The 23,477-nt window shown below is 36.8% G+C and overlaps 1 protein-coding gene across 4 annotated transcripts in view; it reads left to right on the top strand.

Annotated features, from left to right (window-relative positions):
- The window catches only part of DOCK4 (dedicator of cytokinesis 4), a 229,095-nt gene that overhangs the window by 44,272 nt on the left and 161,346 nt on the right, over positions 1 to 23,477 (top strand). For 3 of the 4 annotated variants that reach the window (XM_026713144.2, XM_087933987.1, XM_087933988.1), the window contains 7 exons: positions 4,641 to 4,737; positions 6,724 to 6,872; positions 9,805 to 9,889; positions 10,302 to 10,453; positions 21,084 to 21,165; positions 22,032 to 22,092; positions 23,105 to 23,237. In XM_026713144.2, coding sequence (XP_026568929.1) covers positions 4,641 to 4,737; positions 6,724 to 6,872; positions 9,805 to 9,889; positions 10,302 to 10,453; positions 21,084 to 21,165; positions 22,032 to 22,092; positions 23,105 to 23,237 — 759 coding nt within the window. Of the gene's footprint in view, positions 1 to 4,640; positions 4,738 to 6,723; positions 6,873 to 9,451; positions 9,484 to 9,804; positions 9,890 to 10,301; positions 10,454 to 21,083; positions 21,166 to 22,031; positions 22,093 to 23,104; positions 23,238 to 23,477 lie in introns of those variants that run through there. The other variant, XM_087933989.1, reaches the window with a different exon arrangement.

Below are 23,477 nucleotides of genomic sequence, written 5' to 3'. Positions count from 1 at the left end.
CCCCAGTGATTTTGCTTGTCAGACAGTCACAAAAGGGACCCAGCACATTGCAACCATCATAAATGCAAGTCAGTTGCTAAGCATCCGACTGTAAATCACATGACCATTGGGATAGTACAGTGGTCATAAGCATGAAAAATGGCCATCAGTGGCGTTGTAACTTTGAACAGTTGCAATATGAAGTGTTGTAAATCGAGGACTACCTATACTGTTTTCCAATTTGACAGCAGTCCTTGACTTATGACCGCCATGGCCAACTTTGACTGATGTTGTATGTCTGTACCTAAGATCATGCTGTATGATCATATATCCTTAAAACTGAAGCAGTGCAGACTGAGCTAGCTGATGGCAGAAACACAGATCTCTAAGTGAATCTGATTCTGTGAGCAACTCAATCTGCCTGCCTGCTTTGCCTGATTTTGGGTAAAAGTTGCTCTGTTTTAAAATAAAAAAATCAATATTTACATACATGGTGTGTTGTGAGTTAATTTTGTGAGTTTGCTTACTATAAAATTTTATGAGTTTGCTTGCAAGCAAATTTTATGTGACAGACTCAGCTAGCCGATGTCAGAAAGATAGATCTCTGAATGAATCTGTGATTCTGTGAGCATCTCAATCTGCCTGCCTGTTTTGCCTGATTTTTGGGTAAAAGTTTTTTTATAAAAAAATTCAATATTAATATAAATATTTATAATATTTACATACAAGCCATGCCCAGCCAGTCACATGGCCACCAAGCCACACCCACAAATTAGGCCACACCCACAGAACCAGTTGTTAAGAAATTTGAATCTCATCCCTGCCTCTGTGTGTTTGTGTGTGTGTGTGAGAGAGAGAGAGAGGGAGGGAGGGAGAGAGGTTAGATTAGATCTCTCTCTCTCTGTCTCTCCTAGCAATGTCAGCAAGCCACCGTCAGTCAAAATTCATATTAGTGATCCCCAGGATTTAAAATTATGAGTTTGGTGGTCCCTGAGGTCCAAAAGGTTGGCGACCCCTGCAGTGTTCATACAACTTATCAATGAGGTGCTGCATGAGTACCTGTACAAGGGCATATTGGTCTATCTGAACAATATTTTAGTTTATACGGAGACAATGGAGGAGCACTTTCAACTGGTTCAGCAGTTGTTGAAAAAGTTATTCATGGCACATCTGTATGTAAAACTGTTTAAGTGTGAGGTTCATTTTGCCAATTTGGACTATTTGGGTTTTCGGATATCTAGTGGAGGAGTGATGATGGATCCTGCCAATGTGAAAGCTGTCCTGGAGTGGCAGGCTTCCAGGATGTGTAAGCAATTGCAGAGCTTCCTGGGCAGGGGTGGGATCCTATTAGTTCGGTCCAGTTCTATAGAACCAGTAGCTCCAAAGAGCAACTGACATCGAACCGGTTCACTGGGATGAGGTTTTGGTCTGCTGTTTGGCCCTCCCACCCACCCGGGCTCTAGGCTGTCCTTTAGTGGCTGCGTTTTCCTCCTCAGCTGCTTTGCACAGCACAGCTGAGTGCCGCTCGTCAGCTGGAGAAGATAAATGCTTGCCAGAGCTGGTAGTGCACACGCATATGCTGTGTGTGCTTGACATGCATGTGTGTGCTCCCTGAACTGGTTGTTGTGCCAGTTGGATTCCACCCCTGTTCCTGGGGTTTGCAAACTTCTATAGGCAGTATATACCCTCATTTGCCTGAGTAGCTTTGCCGATCACCAGCCTACTAAAACCAAACCTGCTGTGACCAAACCCCAGCCCAACCAGGCCCTTCAGTGGACTGTGGAGTGCCAGTGAGCCTTTGACACTCTTAAAGGCCTGTTTGCCCAGGAGCAGATCCTCAAGCACCCCGATCCTGAATAACACTTTGTCAACTATATGTTCCCAGTGTACTAAGAACACAGGTGCTCCAATGCTGCCACCATGTCAAACAAGCCGGTCATTTCGGTTTCCTGAAGACACTACACCTGGCCAATAGGCAGTTCTGGTGGCCATGGATGAAAAAGGACATCGAGGCCTATGTAAAAAGTTGCCTGACCTATGCTGCTATGAAAACCAGGCCGGGGAAACTGCCAGGCCTGCTGCAGCTGGTTGCCAACACTGTTAGGCCATGGGAGGAATTCACCATGGATTTTATTTGGACCTCCCAGAGAGCCACAGGAGCACAGTGATCTGGACAGTGATAGATCTGTTTTCCAAGCAGGCCCACTTCATCATATATCCAGGCTTGCTCTCAGCTTGAAAGCTGGCCAGATTTTTCCTGATCCATGTCTACCAGCTACATGGGGCATCAAGAAGGATAATATTGGACCAAGGAGTCCAATTTATGGCCAAATTTCTTCAGGCAATTGGTTCCTCACAAGGCCTCAGCTGAATACCAACGGAGCTGCGGAGAGAGCCAATGCGATGGTTGAGCAGTATCTCTGATGTTACATCACCTATCAGCAGAATGATTGGGCAGAGCTTCTGCCAATCACAGAGGTGGCATATAGTAATGCCATACACAGCAGTATGGGGCAAAAATCCTTTAAGGTGGTACACAGGGTGGGCTTCATCCCTATTCCCAAGCTCCCTAGGGAAGGCTCCTCATCAGGCACCCTGATGGAGTGGATGGACAACCTGTGGGGAGTTTGGGGGAATGTCAAGCAAGCACTGATAAAAGCAGCTGAGACACAAAAACTCCAGGCGGATAAGAAAAGGTCACCACAAGAGCCATTCCGCATAGGGAAAAAGGTATACCTCACCACAAAATACCTTAAACTGAAGCTGCCTTGCAAAAATCTGGGCCCAAAATACCTGGGTCCATTCCCTATAGTCAGAATAATCAACCCCGTAGCAGTGCAGTTAAAATTTCCACTCCTACTGGGGAAGGTCCATCCAGTCTTCCACAGCAGCCTGCTGAAGCCAGTGGTGGCATCAAACAGTAGACCCTTGACCCCTCACCCGCCCAGACCCATAATGGTGGATGGGGACATCCAGTATGAAATAGGTTTAAGTATTAGATTCTCGGGTGTAAAGGGGGATCCTGCAGCACTTAGTCTGTTGAAATGGTTGAGGCCTAATGGTTGAGGAGCCGAGGCATACAGGCTGAAAGACTGATCAAAAGTTTCATAAGGAAAATCCCCTGAAGTCTAGGCAGGACACCCAGGGTGGGCCACGGGTCCACTAATCTGTGTATGTGCTTGCTCTTTTCCAGATACGTAGAGAGGGCTGCTTGTCAATGTCCAAAACTGTGCGCCATTTAAAGTTGCCACAACACGCCATTTCGGAGTTGCCACACACATGTTGGGGGAGGAGGCTGCATGGGATCACAGATGGGTGGTGGGTGATGGGACTCACGCTGGGAGAGGAGCCAGGAAGGCAAGCCAGCTGCAATCAGTTCAAAAGCCATCCAGACCTGCTGGAACCAGCCAGGGAGCAACCGGGCTCAAAGAGCACTTGCTGGAGCCAGGCCCCGAAAATACTTGAGTGAGCTGGCCAGGGAGCAACCAGACTTACTAGAGCCAGCCAGGAGCAACAGGAAACAGGAGGGCAGAGCATGCTGAGTCTGTATAGCTAGCTGGCTAGCAGAAGCCAGTAATGCTGGCTAGAAACCCTTTTACTTGTATTGTTTACCACGTGCCAAGCTGAGATTCCAGTAAAGAGACCCATTCTGTTTACAGTGTTGCCTCTTCTTTTGCTGGCTTGGTTTGGAACCATGACAGCCCCGTTTTGGTCCTGGACAACCTCCTGGAGCACTCCAGAGGCCTTGTTTTGGGCCTGGAAGGCCTCCTGTAGCACTCTGGTGGCCAAAACTGCAGCCCCATCCAAACACCATTTTTGCTAGCAGAAACATTGCAGGCCAGTTCTTTGCTATTTCCAGGCCGGCCCCACAGGCCAGATCTAAGCACCCTGTGGGCTGGATCCAGTCTGCAGGCCTTTGAGCTTGACACCCCTGTCCTAGATGCTGCCACTTGTAAAGTTTTGGGCACCAAATGGTTGCATGCCATTGGTGTATTGAATTGATGTATTGATGAGTTATCACGTAATACCCTCCTTAAGGCACTGTCAGGTCCCATGGTTCTCTATTGGGACATTGCTATTCTGGTGGAAGGGGGGAGGCTTGGAGGAGATTCTTTGCATGGGGTTTCATTTCCTTTGCTTTGCTGTACCTTGTGGGAAATAGGGCGGGGGAAGGAATGTGCCTTGGCTCATCTTAGGGAGGGGTAGAAGAATGTGCTTTGAGCCATCTGCTGTATGTCACCATTGGAGAAAAACGAAACTAAAGCACCTGGGAGTTGACAGTTATCACCTTTTCTGCCTGAGGTTCTCAAAACATCTTCGCATCTTGAGATTGGCTCAATGTTGGACATTTGGAGGGGCTTTGCTTGTAGCGGTTTAACCTCACGCTTAGATCCTGCCTACATTTCCTTTGTTATCACTGTCTTTCAAAAAAAGTTCCTTTTGAAATGATAATCATTTCAAGAGTTCTGCTTTCTTGAAAAAACTGGAGAGGCAGGACCTTACAAGCACACTTAAATATTTGTTTATGACTCCTTTAATTGGCTAATTTCAAGAAATTCCAGAAATTCCACACTCAATTACCAAAGCAACATTTTTAGTTGAATAAAGTAATGTTACTTTTTTAATTTTTATTTGACATTTTTTTCTTCTGATTTCAATAGGCAGTTTGAAATTATTATTCCAGCAGAAGATTCTGTTATTACAGAGATGACTTCCACTTTAAGAGACTGGGGGACAATGTGGAAACAGCTTTATGTGGTAAATAAATCATTATTTGTCAATAAAAAAATATACTGTATTTGTGTATACAGTACCGTGGAAATTCGGGTCATGAACACTTCTGTTCGTGATCAAGTCGGGTGACAACCAAAAATTTGGGGAAATAGTCGCTTCTAGTCGTGAACAGATCTTCAGGTGCTGATGAGTACAGCCTCAGCAATTTCCCCTTCCATGCATGCGCTGAACTGTAGGCACATGCGCAGTCAGTTTCGCTTCCGTTCGCGACCAAATCGGGTTGCAATCAGAGTCCTGGAACAGATTACGGTCGTGACTTGAGGTTCTATTTTACTGCTTTTTGACAATATGTTCACAGTACTTCAAAACAGAATATGCAACAGAAGAAAACAATGTAATCTTATCTGTGTTGAAGAAACATATGCAGTGTATAATATCAAAAGAAAGCATAACAATGGTAATGGTATATTTAGCTGCTGTCCAAACAAATATTAGCTTATTTATTAAAAACATACTGTAACTTTAGAAAGCAATTCACAAAGTGAGTTACGATTGTTCCTTTAAGTAGTTGCTCTTGGTAACCTGATGGTGGAAAGTTAATAGTGATTTGATGGTGGACTGAGAGGGGTAAGGAAGACCCCTAGATTGATCTCCAATTTCTATAACAAGTCGTGATTGCAGTCAAAGCAGACTATGTTATTTTTGGAACAGCATGTAGATTCTTAGTCCAGAAAGAAGAACTGAGAAGGATCTTGACTCGTATATGAATAGTACACATGGATTTTAATCAATACTTTATATGGTATTTTCTTTCACTGATTTTGATTATAGAGACATTTTGATATTGCCAGTATCAAAATGAAACAGATTATATGCAGCTGAAGACAAGGCCTGCCTGTAGATCAGACCTTTAATATGCCAGTCACTTGTGTCATAGTACGGATCACATTTCTATTCAGTATGGTATAATAGTTATCTCAAAAGATGCTGAGCTGTTTATGGTGGCTGGGAGTCTGTGTATTGGTATTAGTTTTAAGACGGAGATTGAGCAGCTCAAACAGAATAATCTTCCCCATTTCTTTAATTGCTATTAAACAAGAAATAATGCTAGATTTTTATCAAAGTGTTCTCAGTCAAAAGTCTCTGCAGATTCTCAGTCCTCCAGGTCACGGTCCCAAAGGTGCTTTTTCAAGAGGCAGTTGGACTTTTGGGTTTTTCTTTAAGATGCTTTGCTTCTCATCCAAGAAGCTTCTTCAGCACTGATGAGAAGTGAAACGTTTTCAAAGAAAAACCAGAAAGTCCAGTCGCCTCTTGAAAAAGCACCTTTGGGACATCTCAGTCAAAAGCTGTTGTAGAACTGTCTCACCTTTTAGGAGATGCTAGACATTGAACACAATAATGAATGTGAGGTACTCGAATATTTATCCACTTTCTAAAAACAAAGAAATATAGAATGCTGCCTTATTTCATTGTTAAACCAGTTATTTATTTAACCTGGCATTCACTATATTGGCTCTAAGATATGAGTCTTCTCCAGATTCTCTTCCATATAGATTTTATTCAGTATTATGAAGGCATTGAACTTTTCTTCTGAACTGTGAGCTGAGAAGTATGTATTTGCCTTTGAAAATTGTAATGCTTAACATATTTGTCACTTCATTTGATCTGTCCAGAAGTAAATGAATGAGGGAATAAGTTTTTAAGGTTGTGAGAAAAAGGGGGAAGGGAAGGAAAGGAACGGAAGGGAGAGGAGGGGAGGAAGAGGATTATTTATGGAATAGCCTACCTTTTATTTGCATTCAAATAAGAAGAAACTCACTATCAAAGCAAACTATACATCCATAAATGTGTATTTAAATAAAGAAGAGGTTTTTTTTAAAGAAAAAAATAATTTATTTTGACTATTTCCATCTTAATAAACATGGTTTTCCCTCTTTTCCTGAATTATACTTCTGGAACAGCAACAGATTTGAATAAGCTACATGACTTTGATACTTCTGTATTTGACAGAGAAATGAAGGTGATCTATTTCATCGACTGTGGCATATAATGAATGAAATCTTAGATCTGCGACGGCAGGTGCTGGTGGGACACCTGACCCTTGATCGGATGAAGGATGTAAAAAGGCACATTACTGCTCGCTTAGATTGGGGCAATGAGTGAGTAAGAGTCAATTGATACAACTGTTATATTGGTTGCCATTTATCGTTACTTCAATGTTTATGGCAAGATGACAAAAAGATAGTGGATTTTGCTGTGTGGTGACAGCTTGTTGCAAGTGGCTGTGACATAAAGAATAAGCAGCTTTTCAGTAAGAAGATTTAAAAAAAATTTATTGATGTCCTTAGGCTATTTATACTCAATAGACAATTTCTAGTAAACCTCTGGCTTAATTGGAAGACAGTTCTTTACTTGCCAAAGTCTTCTGTCTATTTGAGACAATTTTGTAGGAGATCAGAAGACGTTTGTCTTAAATTGTGAAGGCTGCAGGCAAAAAGAAATGGTAAGAAAAGTCCTATAGTTCTTTGAATGCTGCCAATTGCCTGAATTTATACCCTTCTTTGTTCAGTAACATAGGATAGCACCATGTTATGGTTTGGATGTTCCAGACAGAGACAATAGGAGCTGACCATGTAGATCTTTCTCATCACGTTGATACTATGCAAGGAAATCCTGAAAGATCATCATGTCTGTTCTATAAAATAGTGTGTCCTTGACTTAACAACCAAATATTTAACAACCATTCAAAATTACAGTGACTCTGAAATATACTTTATGGTCCATAAAGCACTCCTGCCCAGCCATCAAAAAATGTGTTGTGTCCCTCCTCCCCGTCACATAATTGTGATCTCCCCCCTCCCCTGTCACATAATTGTGATCATATGATGACCATTTGTAGTCACCATCTCTTGGCTTCCCCAGAAAGTCAGTGGGGAGGCCAAGAGGGAAGTTTGCAAATTGCTGTGGCCTACTCCCTCTTGTCTCTGGGAGCTTGTTGAAAGACTTGCTTACTGAGAGCAGCTGAATTCCTCAGCCAGGGTGGAGGAATGGAGCTCATATCCTGAAGATCCAACCTCTGTTCTTGCAATCCACCAGAGCAGTTCTTTTGAATGCATTGAGGGAAGACAAACTCCTCCTGGGGAGTCGAGAAACAAGGTTGAGATCATGAAGATCCAAGCTCTGATCCAAAAGCCTGATGGAACAGTTTCCTTCTGTGCACAAAGAAGAGCTGAACTGAAGCATGTAGCTATTTCATTCTGTCGGCTTAATGACCACAACCGGGATTGTAGTCAATGAGACACATCTCATTTAATGATCACTTCGTTCAACACCCAAGATTCTGGTCCAAATTGTGTTTGTAAATAAAGGATTACCTATCGTATGGGATTGTGCCAGGGGCAAAATGTTCTTTAGATGTCCCTAGGTGAAGAGGAACACTATTAGACCTATCTCAAAGACTTGCTATTTAATTTTCAAAAATAAATATTGTTAGTGCTTCTATTGCTTTGGCTGATATTGCATCTAAATTTCATTCGTTCTGCTGCACTGAGTGAGATGAATTTCTATTTGGATAGAGTCAGAAAAAGTTACGAAGTAAGAAAAGTACCCGCTCACTTAAAGCATTCAAAAAATCGGTGTCTTTGCTGTTACCTGAATATTTGCTTGAAAACCTTGAATAAATCAGCCCACTGTTAGAATTGTTATGATAAACAAGTATTTGTTCATGTGTTTATGCTTACTAAATGCATTCCATATCAAAGTCTTTCACTTTGCTTATTACTGAATACATAACACTGTTAAATGTTTTGGAAAGTGAAGAATTCATAGAACAATATTTTGTTGGATATATTTTGAATGCTGCCAGGCATAGCTCCTGCTGATCTTGATCGTACCTTGCTGAATTTGAAAGATTAACTCGAGCCTCTATAGAACAGAGAGGAAGCTTGTTGGAAAGAATAAAAACTGGGTTTCTCTTGGTTGATCATCTTTGAAAAAAGAGCTGTCTAGAAAAGATTTTGGTGCTTTCATTTCCTTTTAACATCTACATTCCAATAGTAAGGTGGTGGATGTACAGCTCCTTTGGTTCATTCTTCAAAAATGCCAAATATATTAGGGCCATGTTTTATATCTCTGTGATGTATGTTTCCTGACAGATAAATGGACAGGCCTTAAAAATGAACTATGTCATATGAGTAAATTTCTATTTCAGAAGTATGCAATCCAGAAATATTATCATTGACTTCTAAGATGTTTTTATTTAATTTTGCAGTCTAGCCCACTGCTCTGGGATTATCTGATGGTTTTACACCGAATATTCTAATCTGTTTACCTTTTTGAGACCAGCCAAGGTCAACTAGCTAGGAAAAAAGGGAAACAAAGTAATTGTATACACATATATACAAACATACATACATACAAATATTTGGGGAGAACTGCATCTTCTTCCAGATCTCTGTCCCAAATGTGTGTTTGTACACAGCTGATTTGTTTATAGATAGATAGATAGATAGATAGATAGATAAAAAGAAAGAAAAAGAGAAAGAAAGATAGAAGATAGGAAGATGCAGTTGTTCCCAAATGTTGCCTAAAAACTAGCCTTTTTAAACTTTTGCACAGCTCTTATGAGTATTAGAAACTGACAGGGTATTGGCTTTAGTTAAAAGCAGCTCTATTTTAATTCTAACTTTTATATTGATTTCACGATAAAAACATAGCCTTTCTATTTTGCTTTCCTAAGCTGTTCTTTTCCCGGACTGTATTGTCAACAATGTGAGTTATTTGCTATTAATCCCTTACTGGTGTTTTAGTACATAATTTTTAAAGCTGGATAATAGGTAGAGATTGAATAAAGAATAAAATCATGCAATAGAAATAGTATAAATGTGGTATATTAATACTGCTTTTTATTATCTGTAATTTGCAGTAATCATAGAGCAAATGGTACATTGCATATTTTTCCTGTTAAGTATGCAGAGATAATGGTAACAAGAACGACTGATTGTTTCAGATTTAAAGTCCTATGTTTTCTATAGATTTCAGCTAAGGATTTTAAATTGCTCTTTTAATTAGACATTTTGTATACATTTGCAGACAGCTAGGGCTAGATTTGGTTCCAAGAAAGGAATATGCAATGGTGGATCCAGAGGAAATCAGTATTACAGAGTTGTACAGATTGGTAAGCAAATAACTCACTTTATTTATGGGTGAATGCTGCTGTGTTACAATCTCCCTCCCTCCTCCCTCTCTCTCTCTGCCCTAATTTACAAGATTGTCATGCAAAAAGAAAAGTATTAAATCTACCCAGAGATTTCTGGGAAAGGGTGCTAAAAATGTAATGAACATGTGAAAAAGTGACCTTTGTGTTTATCTGAAATAATGATTGGCTATTGAATCTAGAAATAAGATTCATATTGTCTAGTATTGTCTCACAAGAAACAGATGAACAACTTCAAATGTTTGATTTAAACAGTCGTAAGTAGTTGACAAAATAAAGTGATGAGCAAGAAAATGCCTTTTTGTATGTTTATATTTCATGAATTAAAATTAGCATGAACTGGTCTGATATTTGTGTGGCACTCTGTATTTAGATGGAGCATCGTCATCACAAAAAAGACACACCAATCCCAGCAAGCAGCCACCATCTCTTTGTGCAGATGAAGAGTTTGATGTGTTCCAATCTAGGAGAAGAACTTGAAGTTATCTTTTCACTTTTTGATAGTAAAGAGAATCGACCAATCAGGTAGCACCTCTTTTTAATAAAGAACAAAGAAATAGACAACTTCATCCATTCTTGCATTTACCTGGATAACAAAATCGTTTTGACTTTTTAACACTGAATCTTGTAGTCCATAAATATAGTCCCACATGTATTTCATGTTGTTGCTGCTGTTGAATGCTTTTAATCTGGCTCTAAATCACTGAATATGTAGATACAGAGAATTCTTACTCATTATACTGGATTTCCAAAAGTGTTGGCTAATGGATCTAATAAATTAATAGAGTCATAAAGATATTTTGCTTGGTTTTTACTTAGAATGAGTACAACATTGTGACTTATAATAGACAATTATAATAGACAACTATAGTTTCTGTGGAACATAGTTTTGCTGTAAATAAAATGGTTACATACCTTATAATCTGATTAAATATTGCCAGTGATATCACCAACACATTTTTTCTTCCTACATTCACATAATTGTTTCCATTTTGACTCATGTGTTTTCAATTTTTTTCTAGAATGTATCATATATATTTTTTAAAAAATAATGAATGATAAGGAAATAGAGAAGCAATTTTGAGTAGTGTCAAACTTTGTAGTTTTTATACCTTAAATTCTGGAATAGCAACCACAAGGATGAAAGTGGCTAATAGGCCATAAATGGAAGGCTATTGCAGTGTTTGGGTATGTGAAATTCCCCCAAACAGGTTAAGTTAATTTATATTAAGACCAATTAATCTGAGTCTTAGAGAACATATTTTAGGATGCAGTCACACAAAATATAGGCTTGGCTAGCCTTTCCTTCCCAATCTCCTTTCTTTTTGGCTACTATGATTCATCCTTTCATCCTTCTGAGGCTAGTAAAATGAGGACCCAGATGGTTGGGGGAAATATGCTGACTCTGTAAACCACCTAGAGAAGGCTATAAAGCACTCTGAAGTAGTATATAAGTCTTGCTATACCTTCACTTTTACGGACAGTGGAGCGACAGCAGCACATTTGGAAGACTCACATGGCTAATTGGAAAACTATATCCAGCTGTCTCTACCTTTGTGCATATGGAGAGCCACTTGTTTTTTCCCTGAGAAAAAAACAACACTCTTGCTTTACTGCAAAAAAACAAAGATACTTCATAGTTCAAGGAATCTCTGGTTCTTCCTTACTATTGCCCTAATGACATCTAAAATTTGTGTCCACTTCTGGATTTTGCAATTTAAGTGGGATCCTGACAAACTGGAAGCATATCCAGTGATAAAGATCTTGGAAAGAAAAACTTAAGGATAACAGTAAGAACTGTTCAACTGTGGCACAGAGGTGGCAGATTCTCCTTCACTGGAGACATTTTAAACACAGAGACAGGATGTTCGTCTATGGAGATGCTGTAGCAGTAGATTCTTGTACTGGACTAGGTATATTTAATTGGACTGGGTGATTTCTAAATTCCTTCCAATCTTTTCAGTCTGTGATTGATTTGAACGCTTTACATGATTTTATTTTATACTATGAAACATAACTTAACATAATATATTTTTATTTATTGCCAAGTTATAATTTTTCCATCTCACCAGCCTTCTCAGGAAAGCAGAACTCTTAAAACAAAGGGCATTTCAAAAGGAACTTTTATTTGACGATAGCGATAGCAGACAGAGTGTAGGCAGAATCTGAATTTCGCACATTGGAGCATGAGGTTAAAACCGCTCCTTTCAAGCCCCGTCCAGATCTCCAGTTCATCTTTGAATCAATCCAAAGGTGCAAAGATGTTGTGAGGATTTCAGGCTAAGACGGTGATAACAGGCAGTTCCCAGGTACCATGATCTCAGCTCCACCAGTGGTGAGACAAAACAGATGGCTCAAGGCACATCCTTTCCCCATTCCCAACATCCCAAAGGCACATCAAAGAAGAGAAAAGGAACAAAGGAAAATCCCATGCAAACATAACCCAAATCCTTCCCTCTCCCACCAGAATGGCAAGGTCCTGATAGAGATCTATGGGACCTGATATCCTGTCTTTCCTCTGCACTTATTGGAAGCCATTAATAAGGGTTTAAGCAGTATTACATCCGCTACCTACTGAGCCTTTTATTTACCAGATCTGTTTATGATGGATATGTGTTTGTGATTTGGGGAAAGAAAGGCAGAGTTTTTCAGTTCTAATAAATAATTGGAAAACTACCCAATATTAGAGTAAAGTTCATTTTTCTAGTCACAGAACTACTCAGTGCTTAGATTTACATGGGTTGTAAGATAGAATAGAAAACTCAGGTACATGATCCTAATCCCATCTTTATGAAAGCAGTGGAAGTTTCATTATACCATTGGTTCTGAATTTGTAGTTTCTATCAAACTTCTGGCCCACGGGCCGGATGTGTCACCTGGGCATGCCCACTCCCAGTTTAGCGAAGGGGGGGAAAATTTTTGATGCTTCATGTGACACTGCTATGACAACATGAGTTTGACATCCATGATGTAGAATTTCACTTAGGATATAGCTGGTAGGATAGTTGTCTGTATAAAAGTATAAAATCCAGGGCCTGCACAATCACTTTCATGTGGCAGGAGACTTTATTACTGCCAAAAAATAAATCATGGACCAAAAAGAAGAAAGTACCATTTTAGTAAATACATTATAAATTATAATTTATTAGGTGGAGATTCTACGTGCTATGTGTATAAAGTTGGCATTTTATTTTATTTATTTATTTATTTTATTTGGTTTGTCAATTTCTTACAAGATAATATAGTATAATAATATAATATAGTAATATAGTAATATAATATAATAATATAATATAAGTAAAAACATAGTTATGAATACATGGATACATATAATATAATGGATACATATGGATACATATAATAATATAATATAAGTAAAAACATAGTTATGAATACATGGATACATATAAGAAAAATAAAAGAAACAATAGGACAGGGATGGTAGGCACGTTGGTGCGCTTGTGCACGGCCCCTACAGACCTCATGGTTTCTTTTTCTATCTGGGGAGGAGGTCTTCCTTCACTACTTTAGTGGTTCCTGGCACTGTCTTATTGGGGTGTACTTTCAAGAGGCTGGATGCAATCTTGGCACTGATTTTTTTACTGCCTTTCTGTGGGGTATGTGGTCTTTCCTTAAATCTGGATGATTTCCTTAGGATATCTTGTGTGGTGAGAGAGATCAGCTGGTATCTTTAAGTGGTGCAAATGGATCTAAGGATTGCTTTTCCTGGGCGTGCTCTTTCTGGGGAACTTAAATGACCTTTCTGCTAAAGGGCTTCACTTTATGAGCAAGAATTGGCTGCTGATAGTTATTGCATTTAACTCTTAATTCCTCAAGGTGCTCTGGCACGCTGCCTGAATTGTAATCCCAGCTTTTGAGTATTTTTAATGTAATGATTGATATTTAGGATAGCTTTTTTCAAGGAAAGAAACTTTTTGTATTGTGGTACAGGTAATCCTTGACTTACAACAGTTCATTTAGTGACCATTCAAAGTTACAATGGTGCTGAAAAAAGTGACTTATGACTGTTTTTCACACTTACAACTGTTGCAGCATTCCCATGGTCACGAGAGCATCCCTCAGCATGAGTGATGTCGAGTTGGCCATGCCCACCCGGTCACATGATCATCAAAAAAACTTTGAATCCCACCTGTGACCTGGATTATAATTATAATTCTTGCAAGCTGACTAGTTGCCTTTTAAGTTTTGCCATTGGTATATAGAACAATGATATTTTTTATTTAACTAAAAATGGAAAGCACTATCTCTCTGACTTTTGAGACTAGCTTCTTTAATCATTGTTTCTTCATTCTATTTTATTTTATTCAAAAATCCTCTTTATGCCTATGCTTTGTTTAAGTGATTAGTTTTAACAGTTACCAGATATACTTAAAAGTATTAGAAGTAAAAATTTCCATGAGGTCGTATTCTCTCTCTCTCCCCCTCCCTTCTCCTATTACTTTTATGTTAAAGAGGGGAAAATATTACTACACCAGAATATTGATTAAGATGTACTGTTTGTAAGAAAGAAATACCATTTTGGATAGCTGTCATGGTTTCATGTTTATAAGGCTGCAGCTAGGCACCATTTAACTGATCTTGGCTGATTTCAGAAAAGCTGTAGACTGGTCAGGGAACTTTCTAGAATTAGGCAATAGCGTACCAGTTGCATATGTGCAAAGCAATGCTTGGAAGTTGAAGCTTCAAACTTGCAACGCATACATAAAAAATAACCTTGTGACTTCAAGCAGAACTTTTACTAAAATCAGGGTCCCATTGATATGCACCCTAACCTAGTGCAGAGAAGAGCAAGCAAGATAGGGGACTGGAGACTAAAACATATAAGAATGGTTATAAGAACTGGGCATGACTAGAGGACTAGGGGAGACACAATAGCAGTGTTCCAATCTTTGAGGGGCTGCCATAGAGAGGAAGGGTTGAAGCTATTTTCCGAGGCCAGACGAGGAAGAATGGATGGAAGCTGATCAAGGAGAGATTCAACCTAGAAATAAGGAGAAATTTTCTGACAGTGAGAACAATCAACCAATGGAATAGCTTGGCTTCGGAAGTTGTGGGAGCTTCATCACTGGAGGTTTTTAAGAAGAGATTGGACTGCCATTTGTCAGAGATGGTGTAGGGTCTCCTGCTTGGGTGGGGGTTGGACTAGATGACCTACAGTACAAGGTCCCTTCCATCTCTATTAATCTGTTAAATCCTTTAGGGATGGTTATGCTTTTATATACTGTACGTTGTTCATATTTCACTTAGGGGAAGCATGTATCAATGCAATATAAATTGAGGGTGTGGGTAGGAATAGTGTGAAGCTTCTGTTTTATTTACTAACTGGCAGGTAAGCTATTTCTAGCAGCTCTTTCAATAATTGTCAGAAACTGTAGCATAAGCAGACATGATTTATAGAGCGTGAAAGAGCAGCCAGTAGATAGACAACAATCCATTTGGGTTGGAATATTTGAATAGAGGGCATCTTTATCAGAAAATATTGTGTACCTTTTTATGTTATTTGTGATGTTTTGAATAAAGCAAGTCTTTAAGAGAAGTCTGATCTGTTATTCTAGCAATGTAGAAGCAACCTTATGCATTACAAAGAGTGATTTGAAATAGCTGCAGAATTGATAGGAGCATTGGGTACACTATTAGGTACATACTAGAAGTACATTGTTGATTTAATGATAGAAGCAACATTTCAGTATTCAAATCCATTACTGACCTCTTACTAATCTCTTCTGGGATGTCTTTCTCTTCTCTTTCTCTGTTCAAGACATTCATAGCAAACTGGCATAGCATATGTCAGTTGTCATGTGTTTAAGCATCTTAAAGAAATGACATTCCTGCAAAAGAAACAATTTGTTCTTTCAGTTAGTATAACCTTATGAAGTGGAAAAGGTGACTCAGTGTAGAGAATTACAGAAGCAGCAACATTATGATTTTACTTTGTTCTTATGAGTTTTATTCAGAGCTTCAACATCATATAGGTTACGAATGCAAACCTGTACCTTTTTTTAGAGAGAAGTCAGTTTAGCAGTAGTTACTTTTGATCAGAGAGAGAGAAAAAAGTCTGCTTTGATTTCCCTCCATCTCTTAGAATTGTAGCATTGTGGAAGAAGCAATGATCCACTGTAATATGAACCAACACAATTGAGTTCCAAAACAAATCTTTTTTTAAATTAAAGGATATGTATCATGGGTTCAGTTTTGGATAATTTGGGGATAGGCAGGACAAACAAATATGGATTTCATTCTTAAGGATCTGTATTGTTTAACAAATTCATTGATAGTGCTTATATTTTAATAGTACAAACTTTTCACCAAGTCCTATACTTACCCCAGGTATTCTATAAATTTGTAAAAATTACCTTTTTTATAGAGCTTTCTATGTTTTAATTTCTGGTTTGAGTTCAAATATGTATTTTTATTTCTGACTGCTGTTTTAAGGGTCTCAAAGATTTATTTTTTTAAAAAAAAATTCTTTCAACTCATTTCCTTTTTGCAATTTCTTTACTCAGAATGTTTAAATATTGTAATTTCTTAACCTACTGGCTAAGAATTCCTCTTGCCAGCTAGGAGTTGTGATCCCCACCCCGCTTACTGAGATTGCAAGTGGTTGAGTCACCTTAGAGATAAAAATGGACTTCAGACTATTTCTCCTTCCTTTCAGGTCTCAGTTGACACAAGATTTTGAGGGTTTACTTGTTTTTTTTGGCAATATTACTATTCATTAATTTATAGAATTTATATGACTACCCAATTTGGATATTGATTCTGGATGCCTTACAACAACCAAAGAAGATCTAATCAAAAACATCTCATGTAAAAGCCAAATAATAATTAATTAGATGACCTTGCTCAAATTGATACTCTTCTCTAATTGGGCTCTCTATTCATTAAGTTACTATGGTGTGAATATTGAAAAGTAACAGCATAAAAAGCATTTTTATCCTGGTTCATCATTATAAGATTCAAATGCTCAACTAGCATAATAGTACCCATGTGTACATTCAGATATGTGTGTTTGTGTCTGTGTTCCCAGAAGTATAGTGAAGGAAAATAAATATAAATATATGAAAATAGTTGCAATTTTTTTTTCTAAAGGTAAACTAACCATGAAATTTTTAATGATGTGACATTCCCAAAGTTTGTACTATACATCTATCAGAACTGTAACTGAGGGAGGCTGAAGCTCTGTAAAATTTGAATTCCATTACCCTATAAATTATCAATTTTGTACCTCCCATCCTATGGCAGCAAAATATTAGGAGTAAAGTGTTTTTCATTCATAATTGGTATTGTACTACTTAGACCCAGTTTTTAAAGCTGGATTATTGGTGATTGATTATAAATCATAAGCTAATACCCGATTATAATAATAATTGTGGCTTCATTAAAAGTTCTTTCTGTGCTGATAGCTATTTAGCCATTTATGTCTTACTTAGCCATTTTCACTATTGATTTTTTAAAAAATTGTCATTTAGTGAATGTTTAATGAATGAAGAAACTTGATAATTTGACTGAATTGTTCGCTTAAATCCTAACTGTGAGTAATTACTATGTCACAGATTCTAACAAGTTTTACACTGTGTGCCCAATTATTAGGCAAGTTGCATTTTGGAGGATGAATTTTATTATTGAATAACTACGATGCTCTCAGTCAATCCAAAATGTGAATAAATTTCAAACCTGAATATTTAAGAAAGTAAATGTGAGGTTTTGGCTTTCTTAGGAGAATATCTACATGTGAGCAATTACTGGGCAACTATTAGTGTGCAGAATGATTATGCAATTAAATGAAAAATGACCATCTCACACATTTATTTGCATCTGTTAAAGTGAGAATAATACTCAAAATGTATAAAAAAACATTACTAACAGTTAAAAAAAACAATGATCAATATAGCCACTCTTCTTTTCAATAACAGTCATAAGCCTTCCATTTGTGGATTCTCTCAGTTTCTTGATTTCTTGACAATCAAGTTTTTGTGCAGCACAACCACAGCCTCCCTGACACTGTTCAGAGTGGTATACTGTTTTCTTTCACCCTTAAATCTCCCATTTAAGAAGGGCCCACAAGTTCTCAACAGGATTTAGGTCAGGTGAGGAAGGGGACCATGTCATTATTCTTTCATCTTTAAGGCCTTTACAGGCCAGCCATGCAGTGGAGTACTTTGATAAATGTGATGGAACATTGTCCTGCATAAAAATCATGGTCTTCTTAAAAGATGGAGACTTTTTCCTGTAGCACTGCTTGAAGAAAGTGTCTTGTAAAAATTGGCAGTAAACCTTTGAAAAATCTATTTTCCAATATTTCTTGGCCCAGTCTTGTCGTTTCAACTTTTTCTTGTTCAGTGGTGATTGGGTTTCAGCCTTCCTTATTTTAGCCATGTCTCTGAATGCTGAACATCTTGTACTTTTGGGTACTCCAGATAGGTTGCAGTTCTGGAATATGACAGTACTGGAGGATAATGGGTTCTTGGTAGCTTCACATTTTATTCTTCCCAAATCTTTGGCAGTTAATGTGTGTCTTATTTTCTCAACGCATTTCTTGCGACCCTGTTGATTATTTGCAACAAAATGTTTGATGGTTCTGTGATCATGCCCCAATATCTTAGCAATTTCAAGTGCTGCATCCCTCTTAAAGACTTTTTATGATTTTGACTTTTCAAACTCAAACTTAAATCTTTTTTTGGCCCATTTTGCCTGAGTTAAAAAAGCTGCTTAATAATGCACACCTTGATATAGGGCGTTGATCTCCTTAGGCCATATCCTTCCATATTACATAAATACACATTACCTGATATGGTTATATCCACTAAGCTTCAGGTTTGTACAGTTTGGAGGTGGAAAATATGCATAAAATGATGATATGGTCAAAATAATCACTTGCCTAATAATTGTGCATACGGCGTAAATTACATTCATGGTACTGTGCAAAGTTTTGAAAATAAATGCTCACATTTGCTGTTTCCTCAAAAGTGTTCAATAATTATTAACATCAGTACTGAAATAATTCTAGACATGCTTGGTGTAATAGTATTTATTATTAAGAACTTGGATGGATGATCTTGAATTGAGGATCTCTGTGATAGGGATTTTGTGTTGTGCCTTTTTTTAAACTCATTGCCATGAACAACACCAACTGTCTGTCTATATAATATTTCATTTCCTATAATTCACTTGATGTAGCGTTGTTTCTGAGGCATTATGAGAAATTAAATAATAATAGTTTCCATGGCTGCTAGGTAACCCTTAATATTTAGTGATAGAAGGAGTCTTGATAGAAGGGCCATGGCCTTATTTGGTATTAGTTAGTGGGTTCTCTTACCTGTAGACCTAATGTGTTTCCATAGCAGATGTAGAGACAGGATCCTATTAAATCTAGAATTCCCCACTCCCCATATTTTTTCACAATGAAGATCTGACTAGTCTACCTAACTGCTCTGGGTTGTTGTGTTTTTAGAAGACTTTAACTCTTTTACAATAGTTTAGCAGATAATATTTTTCATCTGTCCTTGTCAATATGAAATTTACTTACCTTCAAACTATGACTTCTCATGAGACTCTGAATTTTGGCACCAAAGATTAGAACCTGTGTAGAAAATAGAATATTTCAGACCTATGAATTTCTAATATTGAATTTGAATTAATTAAAGCATTTCATCTGAATTTAAGTGATAAGAATGGAATCTTCACTGTTCAACTTTATGAAAGGTTGGGAAAATGTACAAGATGCAGCTGTTAATATTAGCCCTTTTATTCTGCTTTTTAAAAGACTTAAATAGATGTTTCGGCTGCTATTTTTACTGTTGCATATGGAAAAAAAATATATGGGTGACATATTACTTGCCCTTGAGAAGAGCTGAAGAAAAAGCTGAGAAAGCTTTAGTTAAAAAAGAATGCACAGAGCAATCTCTTATTTATGACAAAAGTTTGAAATGATTAGAAGGCACAGAAAGGGAAGCCCCCTTTACTCCTCAAATTATGGATTTAACTATCAGTATTGTTTCTTTTGATCATTTCTTTTAATGTCAGCTTAAAATTGCATTTTCAGTTTCTAATTGATTTTCTTGACTGAAAAGTTGATGACTAAATAAATGACTTATAATTTGTTCCCTTTTTCATAAAATATAAGAAAACGAACTTCATACTAAAGTAGAATGTACTTATTTTAATTTTTTTCCTTTTTGGTTTTTATCTTGCAAGAAAATTTTCAGCACACTTTTATCCTGCATCAGGATAAATCAGCCAGAATGGGAATAGAAATTCTTGGTTAAAAATACAGAGCAAGTAATAATATCCTTTTTAGTTTTCACTTTTCTTTTCTTTTTTTTTAAATTTTATTGGTTTTTAAAAACAAACATAAACAAACAAAACATAAAAACATAAAGCTGTCTTCCATAGGTGTACATACAGTGTGCCGGTTGGTTTACAAATTGTTTTGTGCTTCCATTTCGTAGTCTTCAATTACAATTACATTACATATAATCTCATACTGTCAATCAAAAACTAAATACCTTAGTATCATTATTAATCAATCATTTGACTATACTTTTATTCATTCATGTTTTACAAGATAACCATAATTTACTTTTCTTATTTACTAAAAAAAAATGAACATCCAAACAAGTATGGCAAATAATTTTCATCTAAGATGATTTTGTCAATTGTTTGTCACTTCTCCTCCTCTTTATTATACAACTATGATTTGGACTAAAAAAGCAAGTATTTTTCTACCAGTAACTTTACTATATAACAATGAATGAGCCTTTGTTGAAGTCCTGATAGATCCTCATATGTTCAGTAACATATTTGTTGTGAAATGAATTTAAAATAATTCATTGACTGAAGCAACAACTCCTTAATTATGAAAAATAGAATTAAGGAGTTGCTGCTTCATTCAATGAGTTATTTTAAAGAGCCATCTTGTTTTGATTCCAGATCAGTGGCAAAGTATCAAAGTTACTGTGGTAAATTTTTTAAAAAATGGCTGGTTTTGCAACCTTGTTCTAGAATTTTAGAAAAGATTGTTTTGGAAACAGTGATAAAAATATTATTTATCCAAATCTTGAATAAGGATTTTTTTTTTTGCACATTTTTGTGACAAATAAATTTACCTGTTCCAATTATAATATTTATCTTACAGTGAGAGATTTTTTTTAAAACTCAATCGGAATGGTTTGCCAAAATGTCCAGAGAAGCCAGAAAGATATTGTTCTCTTTTTGTGGTGAGTTTCTTATTTGCTGCTGTATTTTAATGAGGTTTTTTATTACTTATTTGGTAATCCAAATACATGACCACCGTGCATGCAATAGTGATGCTTCAGACTAGTATCTAAGAAGATTATAAGAACAAAGCAACATAATAATAATATAATTGTCCATTTGGCCTAGTATCTAACAAGTAGAGCATTTTTATATTTAAATATATGATAGGCACAAAAGATAGCTGTTTGCTTCTGAGATGTATTTTAGTTCGGAATTAAAGGAGTCTTTTGTTTTCCAATATGAAACATGAAGTTTAACATTTCAGTGGGACCTTGCAAGAAACAGTTTCTAAATTAAGTATTAAGAATAATCTGAATGGGATTTATTTTCATGGATAGAAACAGATTTATGGTTTAATATCACTCACATTGTGATGATTCACATCTGATCAACTAGGACTCCATCTAGTTTAAGAAAGTTGGCTGGCACTCCTGGCAGCACCATAGTAAAACTGCAACTGGATAACAAGTTTTCGATGCTTAGAGCTGCAACCATAACTGCACAGTGAGACTTATTTCTGCTAGAAGCCTAGAAATAGTCATTCCAAATTCTCTGACTTGAAATCTTGACTTAGTACAGATTTGGAGAGTTGGAGACCTCCAAAAAGAAGATGGTTACATCATTAACATTTTTTACTAACATTTCTCAGGACCATGAACATGTACAAATGTGTTAATGAAATATATTTGAATACCCCATATTTTATTTTTTTCTTGACTGCTATTCAGTATGCTAGGAAGAAGCATACTTAAAATTTTCCGATTGTTTATATCAATAATCCGTAAAAAATCATATGATAATTTTGGATTATTCTGATTCTTCACAGGATTTGGGAAGCAGTGAGCTTAGGAAGGACATCTACATTACTGTGCACATTATACGTATTGGTATGCATGTACTAATTTTTCCTAATTAATCCTTAAAGAAGGATAACTTTTAATCGTACAGCAATTGTTGTTAAGGAGCCATATACATTATATTAAATGTATTACTTGTCAGTCTCATATCCTTTTTAGGGCTGATATAAACAGTTTTCTATCCTATCAAACTATAGGGCAGAGTCACCGGAATTGAAAGGTTATTGTTACTACTGCTTTTTAAAACTTTGAAATGTTCATGTATGCAGAAAAATGATTAAAGTCTCACTTAAGCTAGTTACTCTGGAAGAAAAATATATATGTACATGTGTGTATGTTTGTGTGTGTGTGTTTGTGTGTTTATGTGTGTTTGTCTATGTGCGTGTGTGTGGAGTATCAAGTGTAAATAGAATAGTAAGTATTCTGTTGAGTTCATTTCCTATTTGAGGTGCATCTATTCAATTGCCTATGATTTCTGTCTTGCAAAGCCAAGACTAGATCCTAGGTTTGTTGTTCTTTTTTTAATTTTACTACAAACATTCCAATGCAACTTTAGGGGCAAAAGTGCAGGCTATTTTAAAACAAAGATGTGACAACAATGATGAAGTATGTGATTTGTTAATAAGAATGTGCCTTTTGTTGCTCCATAATTTAAATATATACCTCATGTGGATTTAAGGCAGAGATTGAGAGTATGAGCACACCTCTTTTTCTGATAAAATATTTAGTGAATATATACAGCTGGAGCTTAAGAAATTGAATGTAGGTTTCTCTTTGATGTCAATAAAGGGCTTATAGTGAACTGTGGATGCTCCTAAGAAAAGTCAAATTTAGAATGCTTTCTCACATAGTTTAATGTAGGCATTTTTTCTTCTTTTCACACTATTAGGCCAATTCAGAAAGATACAGATTGAAGGTGTTCTTAAATGTTGGCACAGTTAGCATCCAATAAAGTTATTAAATTAACTGGTGGTGGTAGAAGATATGTATTTATTTAGTGTCTCTTGTTTTTTTTTCTTTCACAATATATTTTGTTTGACAGGCCGAATGGGAGCAGGTGAAAAGAAAAATGCTTGCAATGTACAATATCGGCGACCTTTTGGTTGTGCGGTCCTCAGTGTAGCAGATCTACTGACTGGTGATACAAAAGATGACCTTATTTTAAAAGTATATATGTAAGAATACATATATTTATAATATATTACAATATTTGGATCACATTTTATCAATGAAATATAATCTGTAGATAATTTTTCCTTTCAAGTTCTATAGATTAAATGAATTAGTTTTTTATCTTAAACTACACACACACACACACACCATTTTTCCTGAAAATTAGACCTACCCCCAAAATAAGCCTAGCCTGATTTTTAAGTGTGTGCCTAAAATAAACCCCACCCCAAAAATAAGCCCTA

Source organism: Pseudonaja textilis, chromosome 5 (assembly GCF_049901715.1).
Source record: "Pseudonaja textilis isolate UNSWEBS1 chromosome 5, rPseTex1.2, whole genome shotgun sequence".
Taxonomy (NCBI): Eukaryota; Metazoa; Chordata; class Lepidosauria; order Squamata; family Elapidae; genus Pseudonaja; species Pseudonaja textilis.
The sequence above is the reverse complement of the archived record's forward strand: the minus strand, read 5'-3'. Positions and strand labels throughout refer to the sequence as shown.